This window comes from Bos grunniens, chromosome 16 (genome assembly GCF_055505025.1).
Source record: "Bos grunniens cultivar Pamir isolate PY7600 chromosome 16, Bosgru_T2T1.0, whole genome shotgun sequence".
NCBI classification, from domain to species: Eukaryota; Metazoa; Chordata; class Mammalia; order Artiodactyla; family Bovidae; genus Bos; species Bos grunniens.
The window spans coordinates 45,903,590-45,919,765 of NC_141180.1; the positions used below are offsets into that span (position 1 = coordinate 45,903,590).

The 16,176-nt window shown below is 39.7% G+C and overlaps 1 protein-coding gene across 3 annotated transcripts in view; it reads left to right on the plus strand.

Annotated features, from left to right (window-relative positions):
- Window positions 1-16,176, plus strand: part of KMO (kynurenine 3-monooxygenase) — a 68,107-nt gene that overhangs the window by 36,955 nt on the left and 14,976 nt on the right. The window contains exons 6-11 of one of the 3 annotated variants that reach the window (XM_086342673.1): window positions 2,476-2,563; window positions 4,457-4,622; window positions 5,978-6,049; window positions 7,996-8,117; window positions 10,047-10,194; window positions 15,695-15,752. In XM_086342673.1, coding sequence (XP_086198799.1) covers window positions 2,476-2,563; window positions 4,457-4,622; window positions 5,978-6,049; window positions 7,996-8,117; window positions 10,047-10,194; window positions 15,695-15,752 — 654 coding nt within the window. The remainder of the gene's footprint in view (window positions 1-2,475; window positions 2,564-4,456; window positions 4,623-5,977; window positions 6,050-7,995; window positions 8,118-10,046; window positions 10,195-15,694; window positions 15,753-16,176) is intronic. The other 2 variants (XM_086342676.1, XM_086342674.1) reach the window with 2 other exon arrangements.

Genomic DNA, 16,176 nt, shown 5'->3' on the forward strand with positions numbered 1-16,176 from the left:
TCCTTCTGATAGAACAGCTCCCCTCTGAAAGTACTGTAACTAAATCATTATCCTGCATCAGCTTTTCATGTAGGGTTGTTTCATGGTTTACTGTCCTGTGGGATGTTAATAACTGTTAAGTAAAACAAACATAAAAAGGATATGTGGTCAGGTAAATTTGATAAACTTAAAACCTGCATTGGACTTCCCAGGTGGCCCTAGAGGTAAAAAACTCATCTGTCAATGCAGGAGACATAAGAAATATGGGTTCAATCCCTGGGTCAGGAGGATGCCCTGGAGGAGGGCATGGCAACCCACTGCAGTATTCTTGCCTGGAGAATCCCATGGACAGAGGAGCCTCGTGGGCTACATTGGGGCCCAACAAGTTGAACACAACTGCAGTGACTTAGCACACACACAAGCAAACCCTGCATCAAATTAGTTTTAAAAGTTCTAGGACTTCCCTGGTGACCCAGTGGCTACGACTCCATGCTCCCAATGCAGGGGGCCCAGGTTAAATCCCTTGTCAGGAAACTAGATCCCACCTGCCACAACTAAGAAATCCCACATGCTGCAATGAAGAGCTGGTGCCGCCAAATAAATACATAAATAACTATTAAAAGTCTTTTCTTACAGTACTTTCAGGGCCTTTATTATACTAGTCTGCAGTGTGGATTTTCCAGGGCAATGCTGTCTAAGATGTGACCACAAATGCCAGCCATATGCATAATTTAAAACCTTATATTAATCACAATAGAAAACCTACAAAGAAATTGACAAAATTAATTTTAATAGTATATTTAACCTAATATATCCAAAATATTATTATTTCAATATATAACTTATGTGAGAATGCTGCTGCTGCTACTGCTAAGTCGCTTCAGTCATGTCCGACTCTGTGCGACCCCAAAGACGGCAGCCCACTAGGCTCCCCCATCCCTGGGATTCTCCAGGCAAGAACACTGGAGTGGGTTGCCATTTCCTTCTCCAATGTATGAAAGTGGAAAGTGAAAGTGAAGTCGCTCAGTCGTTTCCGACTCCTAGTGACCCCATGGACTGTAGCCCACCAGGCTCCTCCGTCCATGGGATTTTCCAGGCAAGAGAACTGGGGTGCCATTGCCTTCTCCATGTAAAAATGCTACTCATGAGACATTTTACTCCTTTTTTTTTTTTAAACTAAGTTGTGAAAACCCAGTGGTTGCATCCCATCTCCATTCAGAACATCCATATTTTAGGCATTCAAGAGCCACATGTATCTGGGGACCAAGACGGCATAGTCAGAGGGTCAGAGTGTGAGCATTTCTGTAATGACTGTGACCACAGAACAGTTATTTCAGTTATCATAGGACTAGTGTCCCATGGAAAATTCTTTGAGCTGCATTTCTCTACATTTAATTTGAAAAAAAAATTACAAAAAGCTTGATTCCACAAATACATATTGTGTTTGTCAAAGATACCCATAGTGGTTTGAGTAAACTCTGATTTCTCCAAGTTATTTGTCAAAAGATTTCTTAAACATCGATAAGTCTTTGGCATATCTCAAATTTCAATATTCTAAAGCTTCCAATCCTGTGTTCAAGAATCTTAAAGTCTGCAAACCCCAAATCAAACTTAAGCAAAGCAGAACAACAACAACAACAAATACAAAACCTGAGATGAAAAGGAGAGATGGGTACAGATAGAAGTATTGAATTCAAAGTCAGACTTCTGGCTTATTTTTCCTAAATTCTTTACTTTGTGTGATCTTAGTCATCTCACTTTTCCCTCCAGAAGCTCAGTTACTTCATTTATGAAATGAAGAGTTTTAAAATAAACTCTCTCTGAGGTCTACACCAGCTCTAACATCTACATTCAGATTTGTGGCTTTAAGAACAATAAATAGCCCCTAATTATAGATCTCCTGCTCATGAGAAAAACTAATAGTTAAGAAAATTAAATTCACTATAGATTTTTTAGCAGGCCAAAAAAGCACTAAAATAATTTGATTCTATTTATTAAGAAGTTTCCAGTCTTCTTACTCACTTTCCCCTATTTGATACAAAAAGATCTATATTTATATATCAATGATCTATATTTATAACAAACTGAGTCAGAAGTCTAGAGGACTTGCTAAAAAGAGATACAAAGTCAGACATAGTATGAAAAAAGAAGTTTGACTGAATATTTCCAATCACAAATTAAGCCTTAATTTGGGAGTAACTTTAAAATATGTGATGATTGCTTCTTTCCTAGGGTGCCAACAATTACAGTGATGCAAGAATATACATAGTTAGATTTTTTTTTTGAGATGGAGACAGTTGATTTTTATTTATCTCTTTTACTACCAGATTATCCTTAGAACATTTGCCAAACAGTTGTCAAATCACATTTTAACTAATTGATGTTTACATTGTTAAGTATCTCTATCACACCATTCTCAGAAAATGATTAATTCAATTTAAGTGAAATAAGAATTGGAATTTCATTTCCATTAGTTTTCTCTCTTTGTTTCTTCAGCTGTTGAGAAATACTCCAATGCAAAAGTGCACTTTGGCCACAGGCTGGTGAAATGTAATCCCGAGAAAGGAGTGATCACAGTGCTTGGGTAAGAACCGGTCAGCCCTCTGACTTCACAGGTGAAGGGTTGAAGTGGAGAACTGTGCCTGTAAACTTTGCTCTTGACTTTTTTGAAAGAGTTAAATGATTACTAACAGGGTAATTCAAGTAGTTTCTACAGTCAAGTAACTTTATGTTGATCACTAGCACCAGTATTCTTCCTGATTCTCCCGCTCATTCATCTTCTTAACAGTATTCTAGACTGGTAACCGTACTCTGCTTCTAACACTCTCCTAACTTAAAACAGATAACTCTCCACTGCTCTGCTTCTCCTCTCCTCTTTCTGAATACTATTTGTCTGCCTCCGCTTGGCTGAGCCCATTTCCTCTCAAGTTCCAAGACTCATATCCCACTTGGGGGAAATATCTTGGATTCACAGTTTGTTCAACAACTACTTATAAATTCACATTTCTATTTGTAATAATAACCCTTATTTCAATCTTAATATTAATTTTCCTTTAAGCACCTTCGCAAGTACTTCTTGCCATAATCTCAAATGTATCTAAAATTTCAAACATCTATTTGTCCTCCTCCTAACTTCCCTGGTTTGTTGTTGTTGCTCTCTAGATGCTCAGTCATGTCCAACTCTTTGTGACCCTGTGAACCGTAGACCACAGGCTCCTCTGTCCATGGGATTCTCTAGGCAAGAATACTGGAGTGGGCTGCCGTTTCCTTCCCTAGGGGCTCTTCCCCACCCAGGGATCAAACCTGTGTCTCCTGCATTGGCAGGCAGATTCTTTACTACTGAGTCACCTGGGAAGCTGACTTACCTAGTACTTTTAACCAAATAATTAAAATCATTCTTGACATACCCCGTTCCTTATTTTCTCCCATTTGATCTGAAAACATTTCCCAGTGTCTCGTACTTCCTGTCTGCCTCAGAGCCTATGTCGTCCTTCTTCCTGAGCACCACAATCCTTGGGATCTCACCCCCACACATGTAGGCTACTAAGGTCACTTTGTCTCCATTTCCTCTCCCTTCTGCATTGTGGCTCCTCTGCAACGTTTCTACTCCTAAGTAAGTTGTCTTAAAGTACTACTCTTCATACACCACCTGCCCAATGGAAATATATTGTTTTCTCCCAGCTGCCAGAATAATGTATTTAAACCTTGCATCTTAACATTCAAAATCCTCTTCTCCTCCCTCTCCAATTGTATTCTTTTCTTAAATTCCTCTTCTGATCTCCTCTAAGACAAACATGCTGCTCCTAGAGGATCTTCGTCACGTCCCTGTGGTTGTTCATACACTTTCTCCATTTGAAGGACTTTTCCTTCTTTTCAAGGTTCTCTTCCTTCATGCAGGGAACTCAGCTTTAAGTCAGGCTTCTGTGGCCTAGCATGTCTTTAGGAATCAGTATGATTGTGTGTTGGAGAAGGCAATGGCACCCCACTCCAGTACTCTTGCCTGGAAAATCCCATGGATGGAGGAGCCTGGTGGGCTGCAGTCCATGGAGTCACTGAGGGTCGGAAACGACTGAGCGACTTCACTTTCACTTTTCACTTTTCACTTTCATGCATTGGAGAAGGAAATGGCAGCCCACTCTAGTGTTCTTGCCTGGAGAATCCCAGGGACGGGGGAGCCTGGTGAGCTGCCACCTCTGGGGTCGCACAGAGTCGGACATGACTGAAGCGACTTAGCAGCAGCAACAGCAGCAGCAGCAGCATGACTGTGTGTTACCCTCATTCTCATAAGCAAACCCCATGACTGGGACAAGTGTTATCTTCATTTTATAGCTATCGACTCAAAGCTCTAAATCAGATATGTAAAAGTGAGTAGTGGCCCCATTATTAAGTCACTACTTTTTATACCCAATAGAGGTACTTCATCATTTTCACCACTAGACTTTTTTTTTTTTTTTTGATGGTTTATTTTATTTTTCAGACAGGACAAAGTTCCCAAAGATGTCACCTGTGACCTCATTGTAGGATCTGATGGAGCCTTTTCCACTGTTAGAACTTACCTCATGAAGAAACCCCGCTTTGATTACAGTCAGCAATACATTCCTCATGGGTACATGGAGCTGAATATTCCACCTAAGAATGGGGATGTAAGACCTCTCCCTTTCTTTTTTCCTTCCTATGACTCTCCCCCTCCCCTGCCCTATAATAGAGAGAAGTGTATTCTAGTGCAGTTGTGCTCATCAGCATGTCTTGATCCATTTTAAGGTTTGCCAAAGTACTATGTATTCAATAACTCATAATAAATTGGATGTAGAGGTATCCTTTTAATAATATCATTCTCACTCCCTTACCTTTCCATATGTTTTCTTGAATAGGGAAGAAAGGAAAGGAATTACAACTACTTTTTTCTATTATATCTTGGGAAAAAATTAAAAAAAAAAAACAGGTTGGGAATCAACTTTGTGTACTGACAGTCCAAAGTTCTTATACTCATGATTAAATAAAAAAAGGTATTAAATAAAGTGAACAGAGAGTTGTTGTAAAGAGACATGCATTGCATGTTTTTTATTTCCTGGAGTCCAAGTTAAACCATATGTGGCCAGAGGCAAATATGTAGTATGTGTATTGCATGTTGAGGAAAATTAAAATACCAACAGAAGCAATGAGGATCTTGGCTTATAAGTAATAAAAGGTACAAAGCATTAGTTAAATACTTGATTTGCATGTAAAACATACATTTTAAGGTACTGATTTAACCTATCCTAGTTGAAATTCAAACGTCTAGTCTGTTTGGGCTGCTAAGTCACTTCAGTCGTGTCCGACTCTGTGCGACCCCATAGACGGCAGCCCACCAGGCTCCCCCATCCCTGGGATTCTCCAGGCAAGAACACTGGAGTGGGCTGCCATTTCCTTCTCCAATGCATGAAAGTGAAAAGTGAAAGTTAAGTTGCTCAGTTGTGTCCGACTCCCAGCGACCCCATGGACTGCAGCCCAACAGGCTCCTCCGTTCATGGGATTTTCCAGGCAAGAGTACTGGAGTGGGATGCCATTGCCCTCTCCGCTGTTTGGGATAGCAGTATTATATACCACTTATGGGCTTCCCAGGTGACTCAGTGGTAAAGAATCTGCCAATGCAGGAGATTCGGGTTTGATCCCTGGATGGGGAAGATCCTCTGGAGGAGGAAATGTCAACCCACTCCAGTATCCTTGCCAAGACAATTCTATGGACAGAGGAGCCTACAGTCTATGAGGTTGCAAAGAGTCTGACATGACTGAATGATTAACACTTCTAACACCTGGGGAATTAAGTGGGAGTTCATCTTTAAGCTATTTTTTCACAGCAAGCAAACTGTCTTTGCTTAGACTTTATGTTTAGAAGGACTTGCGGTGATCTAAATTGCTGTGGGTACAAGTATAACATAAACAGAGTCGGTGTGCCTTATTTGTTAATGCAGATGAGCTGCATTAATACACTAATTATATGTATATTTTTCCCCTGCAGTATGCCATGGAACCTAATTATCTACATATTTGGCCTAGAGATACCTTTATGATGATTGCACTTCCTAACATGGTAGTGTAAAATTTTTATTAACTCTCATTTTGCCTATATGATTAATGGTTTTCATTACTTACTTTTATATACTATATACATATACGTAGTCAACTTCATCATTGTCTAGTCTGTTTAATGATTATATATGAAACTTTGGGGATATTGAAGAAAAACCTGAAGAAATACAAGTTATTTACTTTGGAAAGGATATTTAACATATACAAATGACTAATGGGGGTTTGTGTGTGGTGGTACCTGACTGCCACCTCTCCCAAGACAGTGCAGGAAGAAACTGCCCCCAAATAAAGCCAAAGATATTTAGGTTATATATTATGAAGTACTTTTCATCCTTTAAGGTCTGTAGGACATTTGAATATTCATTATCAAAAAGGAGCATGGCTGTTCTTTCATTAGACCTTAGAGACTTTTTTGCTATCAGTCCTGGGTGTTTATTGGAAGGACTGATGCTGAAGCTGAAACTCCAATACTTTGGCCACCTGATGCGAAGAGCTGACTCATTGGAAAAGACCCTGATGCTGGGAAAGACTGAAGGCAGGAGGAGATGGGGACGACAGAGGATGAGATGGTTGGATGGCATCACCGACTCAATGGACATGAGTTTGGGTGGACTCTGGGAATTGGTGATGGACAGGGAGGCCTGGTGTGCTGCAGTTCATAGGGTCGCAAAGAGTGACTGAACTGAACGGAATACGTACATATATAGTTATTATTATCTCTATATGGAGATTCCCATGCAGCTCAGTGATGAAGAATCCAACGCAGTGCAAGAGATGTGAATTCAATCCCCGGGTCCAGAAGATCCCCTGGGGAAGGAAATGGCAATCCACTTCAATATTCTTGCCCGGGAAATCTCATGGACAGAGGAACCCGGTGGGCTATAGTCCATGGTGTCACTAAAGAGTTGGACATGACTTAGTGACTAAACAACAACAATCTCTATATATAATATAGACACCTATATCTATTTATATTTTTCTGGTTGGTCTTTTATTTACCTTTGTTTTTTCTTTCTCTTGTCAAGAATCCTGGGGTCCAAGGCCCTAATGTCATAGTGTTTTAAATGGAATAACAGTAGAGAAAAAAAAAAAGAGGAGAATTCAAATCCAATGCACCTATTAATAGTATAAGGAGTGCAGTGTTTGCTTGGTGAAAATATCTGGAGTTTACAGTATCAGATCAGATCAGATCAGTCGCTCAGTCATGTCCGACTCTTTGCCACCCCATGAATCACAGCATGCCAGGCCTCCCTGTCCAATATCAACTCCCAGAGTTCACTGAGACTCACGTCCATCGAGTCAGTGATGCCATCCAGCCATCTCATCCTCTGTCTTCCCCTTCTCCTCCTGCCCCCAATCCCTCCCAGCATCAGAGTCTTTTCCAATGAGTCAACTCTTCACATGAGGTGGCCAAAGTACTGGAGTTTCAGCTTTAGCATCATTCCTTCCAAAGAAATCCCAGGGCTGATCTCCTTCACAATGGACTGGTTGGATCTCCTTGCAGTCCAAGTGACTCTCAAGAGTCTTCTCCAACACCACAGTTCAAAAGCATCAATTCTTTGGCGCTCAGCCTTCTTCACAGTCCAACTCTCACATCCATACATGACCACAGGAAAAACCATAGCCTTGACTAGACGAACCTTTGTTGGCAAAGTAATGTCTCTGCTTTTGAATATGCTATCTAGGTTGGTCATAACTTTCCTTACAGTATAGAAAGTTTCCTAATAACCAAAAAGCAGGAGTGTACCTGGGGACCCCTGACTGAGCTTTTCCTGGGAAGTGAGGGAAGGAAGTGAGGGAAGAAATGAGGGTGCTTTTCCTGTCTGCTTGGACACTCCTCCCAGAGTCCCCTGAGCCACAGCAAGCTCTCTGAGACTGAGGATCTGTCTTAGGGCCAGCATTGCCTGACCCCCAATCTCTCACACACTGTTCCTCTTCTCATCACAGAACAAATCTTTCACGTGTACTTTGTTCATGCCTTTTGAAGAGTTTGAAAAACTGCTAACCAGTAGTGATGTGCTGGACTTCTTCCAGAAATACTTTCCGGATTCCATCCCTCTAATTGGAAAGTAAGTTTCAAGATGTCCAATTGTGCCTTTTGACCCCTTGTTTGAGGTATTCAAAATTCAGATAAAGGCTAATGCACCTTATTTCAGCTTTTGTTAAAAATGATCTGTAATGCATTGACCTGGACAGGAAACCTGCATGTGTGCTAAGTCACTTCCATCATATCCGACTCTGAGACCCCATAGACTGTATCCCGCCAGGCTCCTCTGTCCACAGGGTTTTTCCAGGCAAGAAATTGCCATGCCCTCCTTCAGGGGATCTTTCCTGATCATGCAGTGACCTGGATGGGAAACCTAGATTACAGCAAAAGTCCAAGAGGATCTTGTGCTGCAAACAGGAATTCTGAAAAAATCCCAGGCTGGGCCGGTATCTCTGGGAAAGACAAGCCACCATTGTCCCTGGGTCTTTTATGTTCCCTCTGCAGGTGCTCAGGCCCCACAGGTCTCTGTGTGCCACAGAGCTCGGCTGTGCTTCCTCCTGCTGGTGGGAACACAAATCTATATGATGGCACCCTCAAGTCCACCAGCTGCTAGCTATATTAGCTTTCTTATGTCTCATACCCTTCACAGTAAAATGCTGATGATAGTTGTACCTGCCCCAAAGGGTTGTTGTGCAGAGTAAAGGGAATAATGCCTATAAACCATTCAGCACAGGGCCAGGCATGTGTAAAGTTTTTCCAAACTGATAGCTAATTGTACCAGCTGTCTGGCTTATGAGTCTTAGCTCCTCTGGCCCATTTCAACATCACCACATGGACAGCATTTGGTCTCATTCAGTGCCTCTCTCCCCTGTCCCTCTGACCTAGAACCTAACTCCCATTCCACCTCCAGTGACTTCTTCATGAAGGCAGCACAATGCTGCAGAAAGAGCAAGGTTTTAACACTACTCTTGTCCCTGACTTCCTTGGGTCTCAGATTTTTCATCACTAAAATAGACATCAGGATGCCTTACTTTTAGGGCAATTTTGAAAATTAAATGAGTTAATTATGTAAAAGGGATAGCCCACTGCCAAGTCATAGCAGATCTTTTTTAAAATTGTCAGTTCTCATCCTTTCCTGCATATCAATTCAAATGCTATGTTGGTTTCTCCTTCTCTGGCATTGAATGGAAATCTCTCATGCCAAAATTTAGCCCTTAGATACTTTTGGAACTTGTTCTCTGGCTATTTCTTGCCTCTCTCACTAGATGTAATATCATCTAGTGTATGTACACAGGATTCCCAGATGGCTCAGTGGTAAAGAATCCACCTACCAGTGCAGGAGATGCCAGAGACATAGGTTCAGTCACTGGGTCGGGAAGATCCCCTGGAGGAGGAAATGGCAACCCGCTCCAGTATTATTGCCTGGAAAATTCCACAGACAGAAGAGTCTGGCAGGCTACAGTCCATAGAGTCACGAAGAGTCAGACATGACTGAGCAAGTACACATGATAAATGTTCATAGTACTTCTCCACCTATAGCGCCCACAAAACCTTTGTAGATACTTGAGCAATACTAGCTTGATTCCAGTTGTTCATTTCCAGATACACATGGACTCACTTAACTTAATTTTGGTTTGTTGAGTGTTAATAACATGCACAACTGCATCTCAATTTTTTCCAAGGAAACCTGAAATATACCAACATAGCTGAAAATTGTGTGATTTATGTGCTAGATAATGAAATTTTCCTGACATATAACACAGGCATATTTAAAATTATCCAAATTCAGCTACTCTTGTTCTTTTTGGATATGATTAACATTGTTTCAAATTAAGAATGTAATTAGAACAATGGAATTTGGAACAATGGAAACTTCAGCTGTTTTCTTCCTGGCATTCTCATGTATTTTTCAATGAAATATTATGTTGACAAAGCCAATAAATCTGAAAGAACTATGCAGTATTTAATACCCAGCTTAACATTTTTACATTTTGATTGTTTTCTTCTGAAGGCAAGCCCTGGTACAAGATTTCTTTCTGTTGCCCGCCCAGTCTATGATATCCGTTAAATGCTCTTCTTTTCACTTTAAATCACATTGTTTGTTGATGGGAGATGCTGCCCATGCCATCGTGCCCTTTTTTGGGCAAGGAATGAATGCGGTAAGTTCTTTTTCAGTAGGTGAGTCCCTCAAACTTTTCTGGGCCCATCTCAATTAAAAAAGCTTAAAAAAAAAAAGAAAAGGTTAAAACTATCCCCACATAATCTCTGAGAAAACAATCAATTCAACAACCCCACCAGCTATTTAACTAGATTGATCTCTATGTATAGTCAATTCTTGGCTTACTTGATCCAGACACTTAATGTATAAAAAAGCATAAAGCATAACATAGTTTTCTGTTCAGTTAGAAAATGTATTGATAACTTGAAATTTAGGAACTTGACTGTCAGAAATTCAAGGCTTAATTTTTTTAAGTATTTATTTCTTTGGCTGTGCCAGGTCTTAGTTGTGAAATGCGAATTCTTAGTCACGGCGTGTGAGATCTAGTTCCCTGACCAGGGATTGAACCCAAGCCCCCTGTGTTGGGAGCATGGAGTCTTAGCCACTGGACCATCAGGGAAGTCTCCAAGACGTCATTTTTAAAGTAAATTTTTTCTTGAGATTATAATGTTAGTATCAACAAAGAAAAATATCCCAGGGACATCCCTGATGGTCCAGTGGTTAAGACTCCACCTTCCAATGCAGGGGGCATGGGCTTGACCCCTGATCCAAGAACTAAAGTCCCACAAGCCATGGGGTGCAGCCAAAAATTAAAAAAGAAGAAAGAAAAATATCCCAAATTATCTTTTCTTCCCCCCTCTGTTTTTTCATTCCACAGGAAAGGAAAACACAATTAATAGAGTTAAATAGAATGATAAAACAGACTAGACATTGAATATTACTGCTTCCATGGAAATTTTACCATTCTGGCCAGAACAATATATCAGGAAAGGAATACTGTTCAAATAGTGAATGTTAATTTAAGGAATTCTAAAATAATTGTCTAGACAAACAATTATTTTATGTGCATGTGTGTTTGATTACTAATATTATAGTTTTATAACCATAGTCTTATTGTTTTGGTTTAGGAATATAGTCCAAGAATAAATAATGTGTGAGTATAATCAATTATATTTTCATCTAATTAGTGGTAAATATTTTGTTTTACAAAACATAATGGGAGGTGGGATCAAGTTAGTAGAGCAGGAGGACCCTGAGCTTACTTCCTCCCTTCCTGCCTTCTCCCAAGGAGAAGTCCTGGCTGCACCTGAATCTGGCTTTAGGCCCTCTGAAACGAGTCCTGTCTCTCACCAAGGGGGTGGTTGCCACCACAGCCTAAGGAAAAGTGTGGCCCATGCTCACTTCAGATATGCTCTCCCACCAAAGCCACTAGCACATGCAGACTGAATAGGACATCACAGAACATACCTTCAAGACCAGGACAGGTAACTTTCACATAATTTCATAGAGATGGTGAAAGCTGGAGAAGACTCTTGAGAGTCCCTGGGACATCAAGGAGATCCAACCAGTCAATTCTAAAGAAAATCAACCCTGAATATTCATTGGAAGGACTGATGCTGAAGTTGAAGTTCCAATACTTTGGCCACCTGATGCGAAGAACTGACTCATTGGAAAAGACCCTGATTCTTGGACAGATTGAGAGCAGGAGGAGAAGTGGGTGACAGAGGATGAGATGATTGGATAGCATCATCAACTCAGTGGACATGAGTCTGAGCAAACTCCGGGAGATAGTGAAGGACAAGGACGCCTGGTGTGCTACAGTCCATGGGGTCACAAAGAGTGAGACGTGACTGAACAACAACAAGAGAAAATTAAACAAAATTGTAGGAAACCATCAACAAATGGAAGATGCAACCTACTGAATGGGAGACCTTAATCAAATCCAAAAAGAACAAAATTAGCTGCATTTGAATAACTTGGTCTTTGCAGATGTAATGTCTGATAAGGGGTTGATATCCAAAAATATATTAAACTCATATAACTCAATGTCAAGGAAACAAACAACCGGATCTCAAAAATGGGCGGAAGAACTGAATAGGAATTTTTCCGGAGAAGACATACAGATAGCCAACAGGCGTATGAAAAAATGTTCAACATCACTGTTCACTGCTGCTGCTGCTAAGTCGCATCAGTCGTGTCCAACTCTGGACGGCAGAGACGGCAGCCCACCAGGCTCCCCCATCCCTGGGATTCTCCAGGCAAGAGCACTGGAGTGGGTTGCTATTTCCTTCTCCAATGCGTGAAAGTGAAAAGTGAAAGTGAAGTCGCCCAGTCGTGTCCGACTCTTCAGGACCCCATGGACTGCAGCCCACCAGGCTCCTCTGTCCATGGGTCCAGGCAAAAGTACTGGAGTGGGTTGCCATTCACTGTTCATTAGGGAAATGCAAATCAAAACCACCATGAGATATCACCTCATATTTGCTAGAATGGCTATCATTAAAAAGACAATGACAAATGTGTGTCAAGGATATAGAAGAGAGGAATTCTAGTACCCTGTTTGTGGGAATGTAAATTGTTGCAACTTCTATGGCAAGCAGTATGGAGGTTCCTCAAAAATTAAAACCTGAACTACCACATGATCCAGTAATTCCACTCATAGTATATATCCAAAGAAAATGAAAATGCTGCTTCAAAAAGGTATATGCACCCCATGTTCATAGCAGCATTATTTACAGTAGCCAAGATGTGGAAACAACCTAAGTGTCCATTAAAAAATGAATGGATAAAAAGTAGTGGTATGTATATACAATAGAGTATTATTCAACCATAAGAAAGAACGAAATTTTGCCATTTGCAGCAACATGGATGAACCTGTATAGTATAACGGTTAGTGAAATAAGTCAGACAAAGAAAGACAAATTCTGTTTGTTTTCATTTATATGGGGAATCTAAAATATAAAGCAAATAAATGAATATAACAAAACAGAAACAGACTCACAGATACAGAGAACAAACTAGTGGTTACCAGTGGGTAGAAGGGGAGGGGGAGAGGCAAGAAAGAAAAAGGGGATTATGAGGTACAAACTGTAATAATATACAGTACATAGTATATAGCCTATATTTTGTAACTTTGTATGAAGTATAATCTATAAAAATATCAAATCACTAAGTTGTATATCTGAAACAAATAAAATATTGTAAGTCAGCTATACTCCAATTTTTTTTTAAACTAAAAAACACATCAATTTTAGCAGTGGATACATGTGTGGACTCTGGCATTAGAGCTCCTTTGTTCAAAGCCTGCCTTCATGATTTATTAGAATATATTTTCACACAACTAATTTTACTCCTTATTTGTAAAATTCAGATTTTTTATTTTTAATACTTTTTGCTTTATTATTTCTTTTTTTTAAAACGTTTTTTGGGGAGGTGGGATCCCCAAAATAAATTTATGTTTATTTTATCCACATAAAATAATTGTTTGTCTAGACAATAATTGCTTTACAATGCTGTGGTAGTCAATACAAATCAGCCATAATTACATATATATCCCTTTCTTCTTGAGCCTCCCTCCCCCCAAAATTCAGATTTTAATAAGACCCATCTCATAGGAATTCTCCAGGAATAAATGAATTAATTAAAGAATTTAAGACTATTATCTCATCACTATATGATATCTCTTATCTCTATATTCCTATAGCATTAACAGCCTATATAATCGACAAATTTATTTGCCTCTGGTATAATATTGATATGTGTAATTGATATAGAAATATTTTATTTTTTAACCTTTACATATTTATATATGATCTTAAAACCATAGTTTAATTTCCTAGAATACAGGAAACATAGCTTTCTATTTTATTCTCCCTACTGCACTTAGCAGAGTATCTTACTAATTTTGTGGATTTGTTGATTAGAAATTTGCTTTAATTTTGACTTATGGGAAATGAGTTCATATGAGAGTTCTATGCTGTCATTAAATTGCTCTAAATGTGAATCTTAAATGCCTAAATAGTTTAAATATTATTCTAATGCTCATGGTAGAACAATATAATTATTTTTGCTTCTTTAAGAAGCAACAGAATTGTCAAAATTACAAGTTAATCTAAAATTTTGATATTCTAAATTTATATCTATATCTACATATACTACCACACACTTGCACTCATCTCACATGCTAGAAAAGTAATGCTCAAAATCCTCCAAGCCAGGCTTCAACCGTATGTGAACCATGAACTTCCCCCTGGATTTAGAAAAGGCAGAGGAACCAGAGATCAAATTGCCAACATCCATTGGATCATTGAAAAAGCAAGAGAGTTCCAGAAAAACATCTACTTGTGCTTTATTGACTATGCCAAAGCCCTTGACTGTGTGGATCACAATAAACTGTGGAAAATTCTTAAAGAGATGGGAATACCAGACCACCTGACCTGCCTCTTGAGAAATTTGTATGCAGTTCAGGAAGCAACAGTTAGAACTGGATATGAAACAACATGGTTGCAAATCAAGAAAGGAGTACGTCAAGGCTGTATGTTGTCACCCTGCTTATTTAACTTATATACAGAGTACATCATGAGAAACACAGGGCTGGAAGAAGCACAAGCTGGAATCAAGATTGCTGGGAGAAATATCAATAACCTCAGATATGCAGATGACATCACATTTATGGCAGAAAGCAAAGAAGAAGAGCCTCTTGATGAAAGTGAAAGAGGAGAGTGAAAAGTTGGCTTAAAACTCAACATTCAGAAAATGAAGATCATGGCATCCAGTCCCATCACTTCATGGCAAATAGATGGGGAAACAGTGGAAACAGTGAGAGACTTTATTTTTTTTGGACTCCAAAATCACTGCAGATAGTGACTGCAGCCATGATTTTAAAAGACACTTGCTCCTTGGAAGAAGAGCTATGACCAACCTAGACAGCTTTTTAAAAAGCAGAGACATTACTTTACCAACAAAGATCTGTCTAGTCAAAGCTATGGTTTTTCCAGTAGTCACATATGGATGTGAGAGTAGGACTATAAAGAAAACTGAGCACCGAAGAATTGATGCTTTTGAACTGTGGTGTTGGAGAAGACTCTTGAGAGTCCCTTGGACAGCAAGGAGATCCAACCAGTCCATCCTAAAGGAAATCAGTCCTGAATATTCATTGGAAGGACTGATGCTGAAGCTGAAGTTCCAATACTTTGGCCACCTGAGGCAAAGAACTGACTCATTGGAAAAGACCCTGATGCTGAGAAAGATTGAAGGCAGGAGGAGAAGGGGATGACAGAGGGTGAGTTGGCTGGATGGCATCACCAGCTCAATGGACGTGAATTTGAGTAAACTCTGAGTGTTGATGAGGAACGGGGAGACCTGGCGTGCTGCAGTCCATGGGGTCACAAAGAGTCGGACACGACTGAGAGACTGAAATGAATTGAATTGAACTGAATTGATAGATATAAATGAATAAACTGGGCAAAGACAAAACCATCAAACATGCTGTTAATGGCATTTTTAATCAGAATTCAATACCAAGTGTGACTATTCAGCTGTTACGTACTGGTTTAGGGTACAAATATCCTGTGAGTTATACCACCAATGAGAAGTCTATTCAAAATAGCTAAACAAAGTATTTATTATTTTAGTTCATTTTTCCCCATTTTTTCTTGTTTTAGGGCTTTGAAGACTGCTTGGTATTTGATGAATTAATGGATAAATTCAATAATGATTTTAGTAAGTAAAATTTCTCCGTGGGACATGGATTAATCTTGCTGATTAATTGTACACCTGTTTCTGATCCTGAAAGATTTCAAATCATGAATTAGATTTCCTAATCAGAATTATAATTTTTTCTTTTAACACTCTATGCCACTGTTGTTACTCATTGCAGACAAGAAACACCCAAAGAGGAAAAGATAGTTTAAGTTTTTACATGGAGGTCTATACCAAGAAAAAAATTTCTGTGTACCAAAGTTTGGTGAAGGTGTACTCCTTTCTGGGCTTCCCTGATGGCTCGGATGGCAAAAAAATCCACCTGCAATGCAGGAGACCCTGGTTTGATCCGTGGGTCAGTAAGATCCTGGAGAAGGGAATGGCTGCCCACTCCAGTATTCTTGCCTGGAGATCTCCATGGACAGAGGAGCCTGGCGAGGCTACA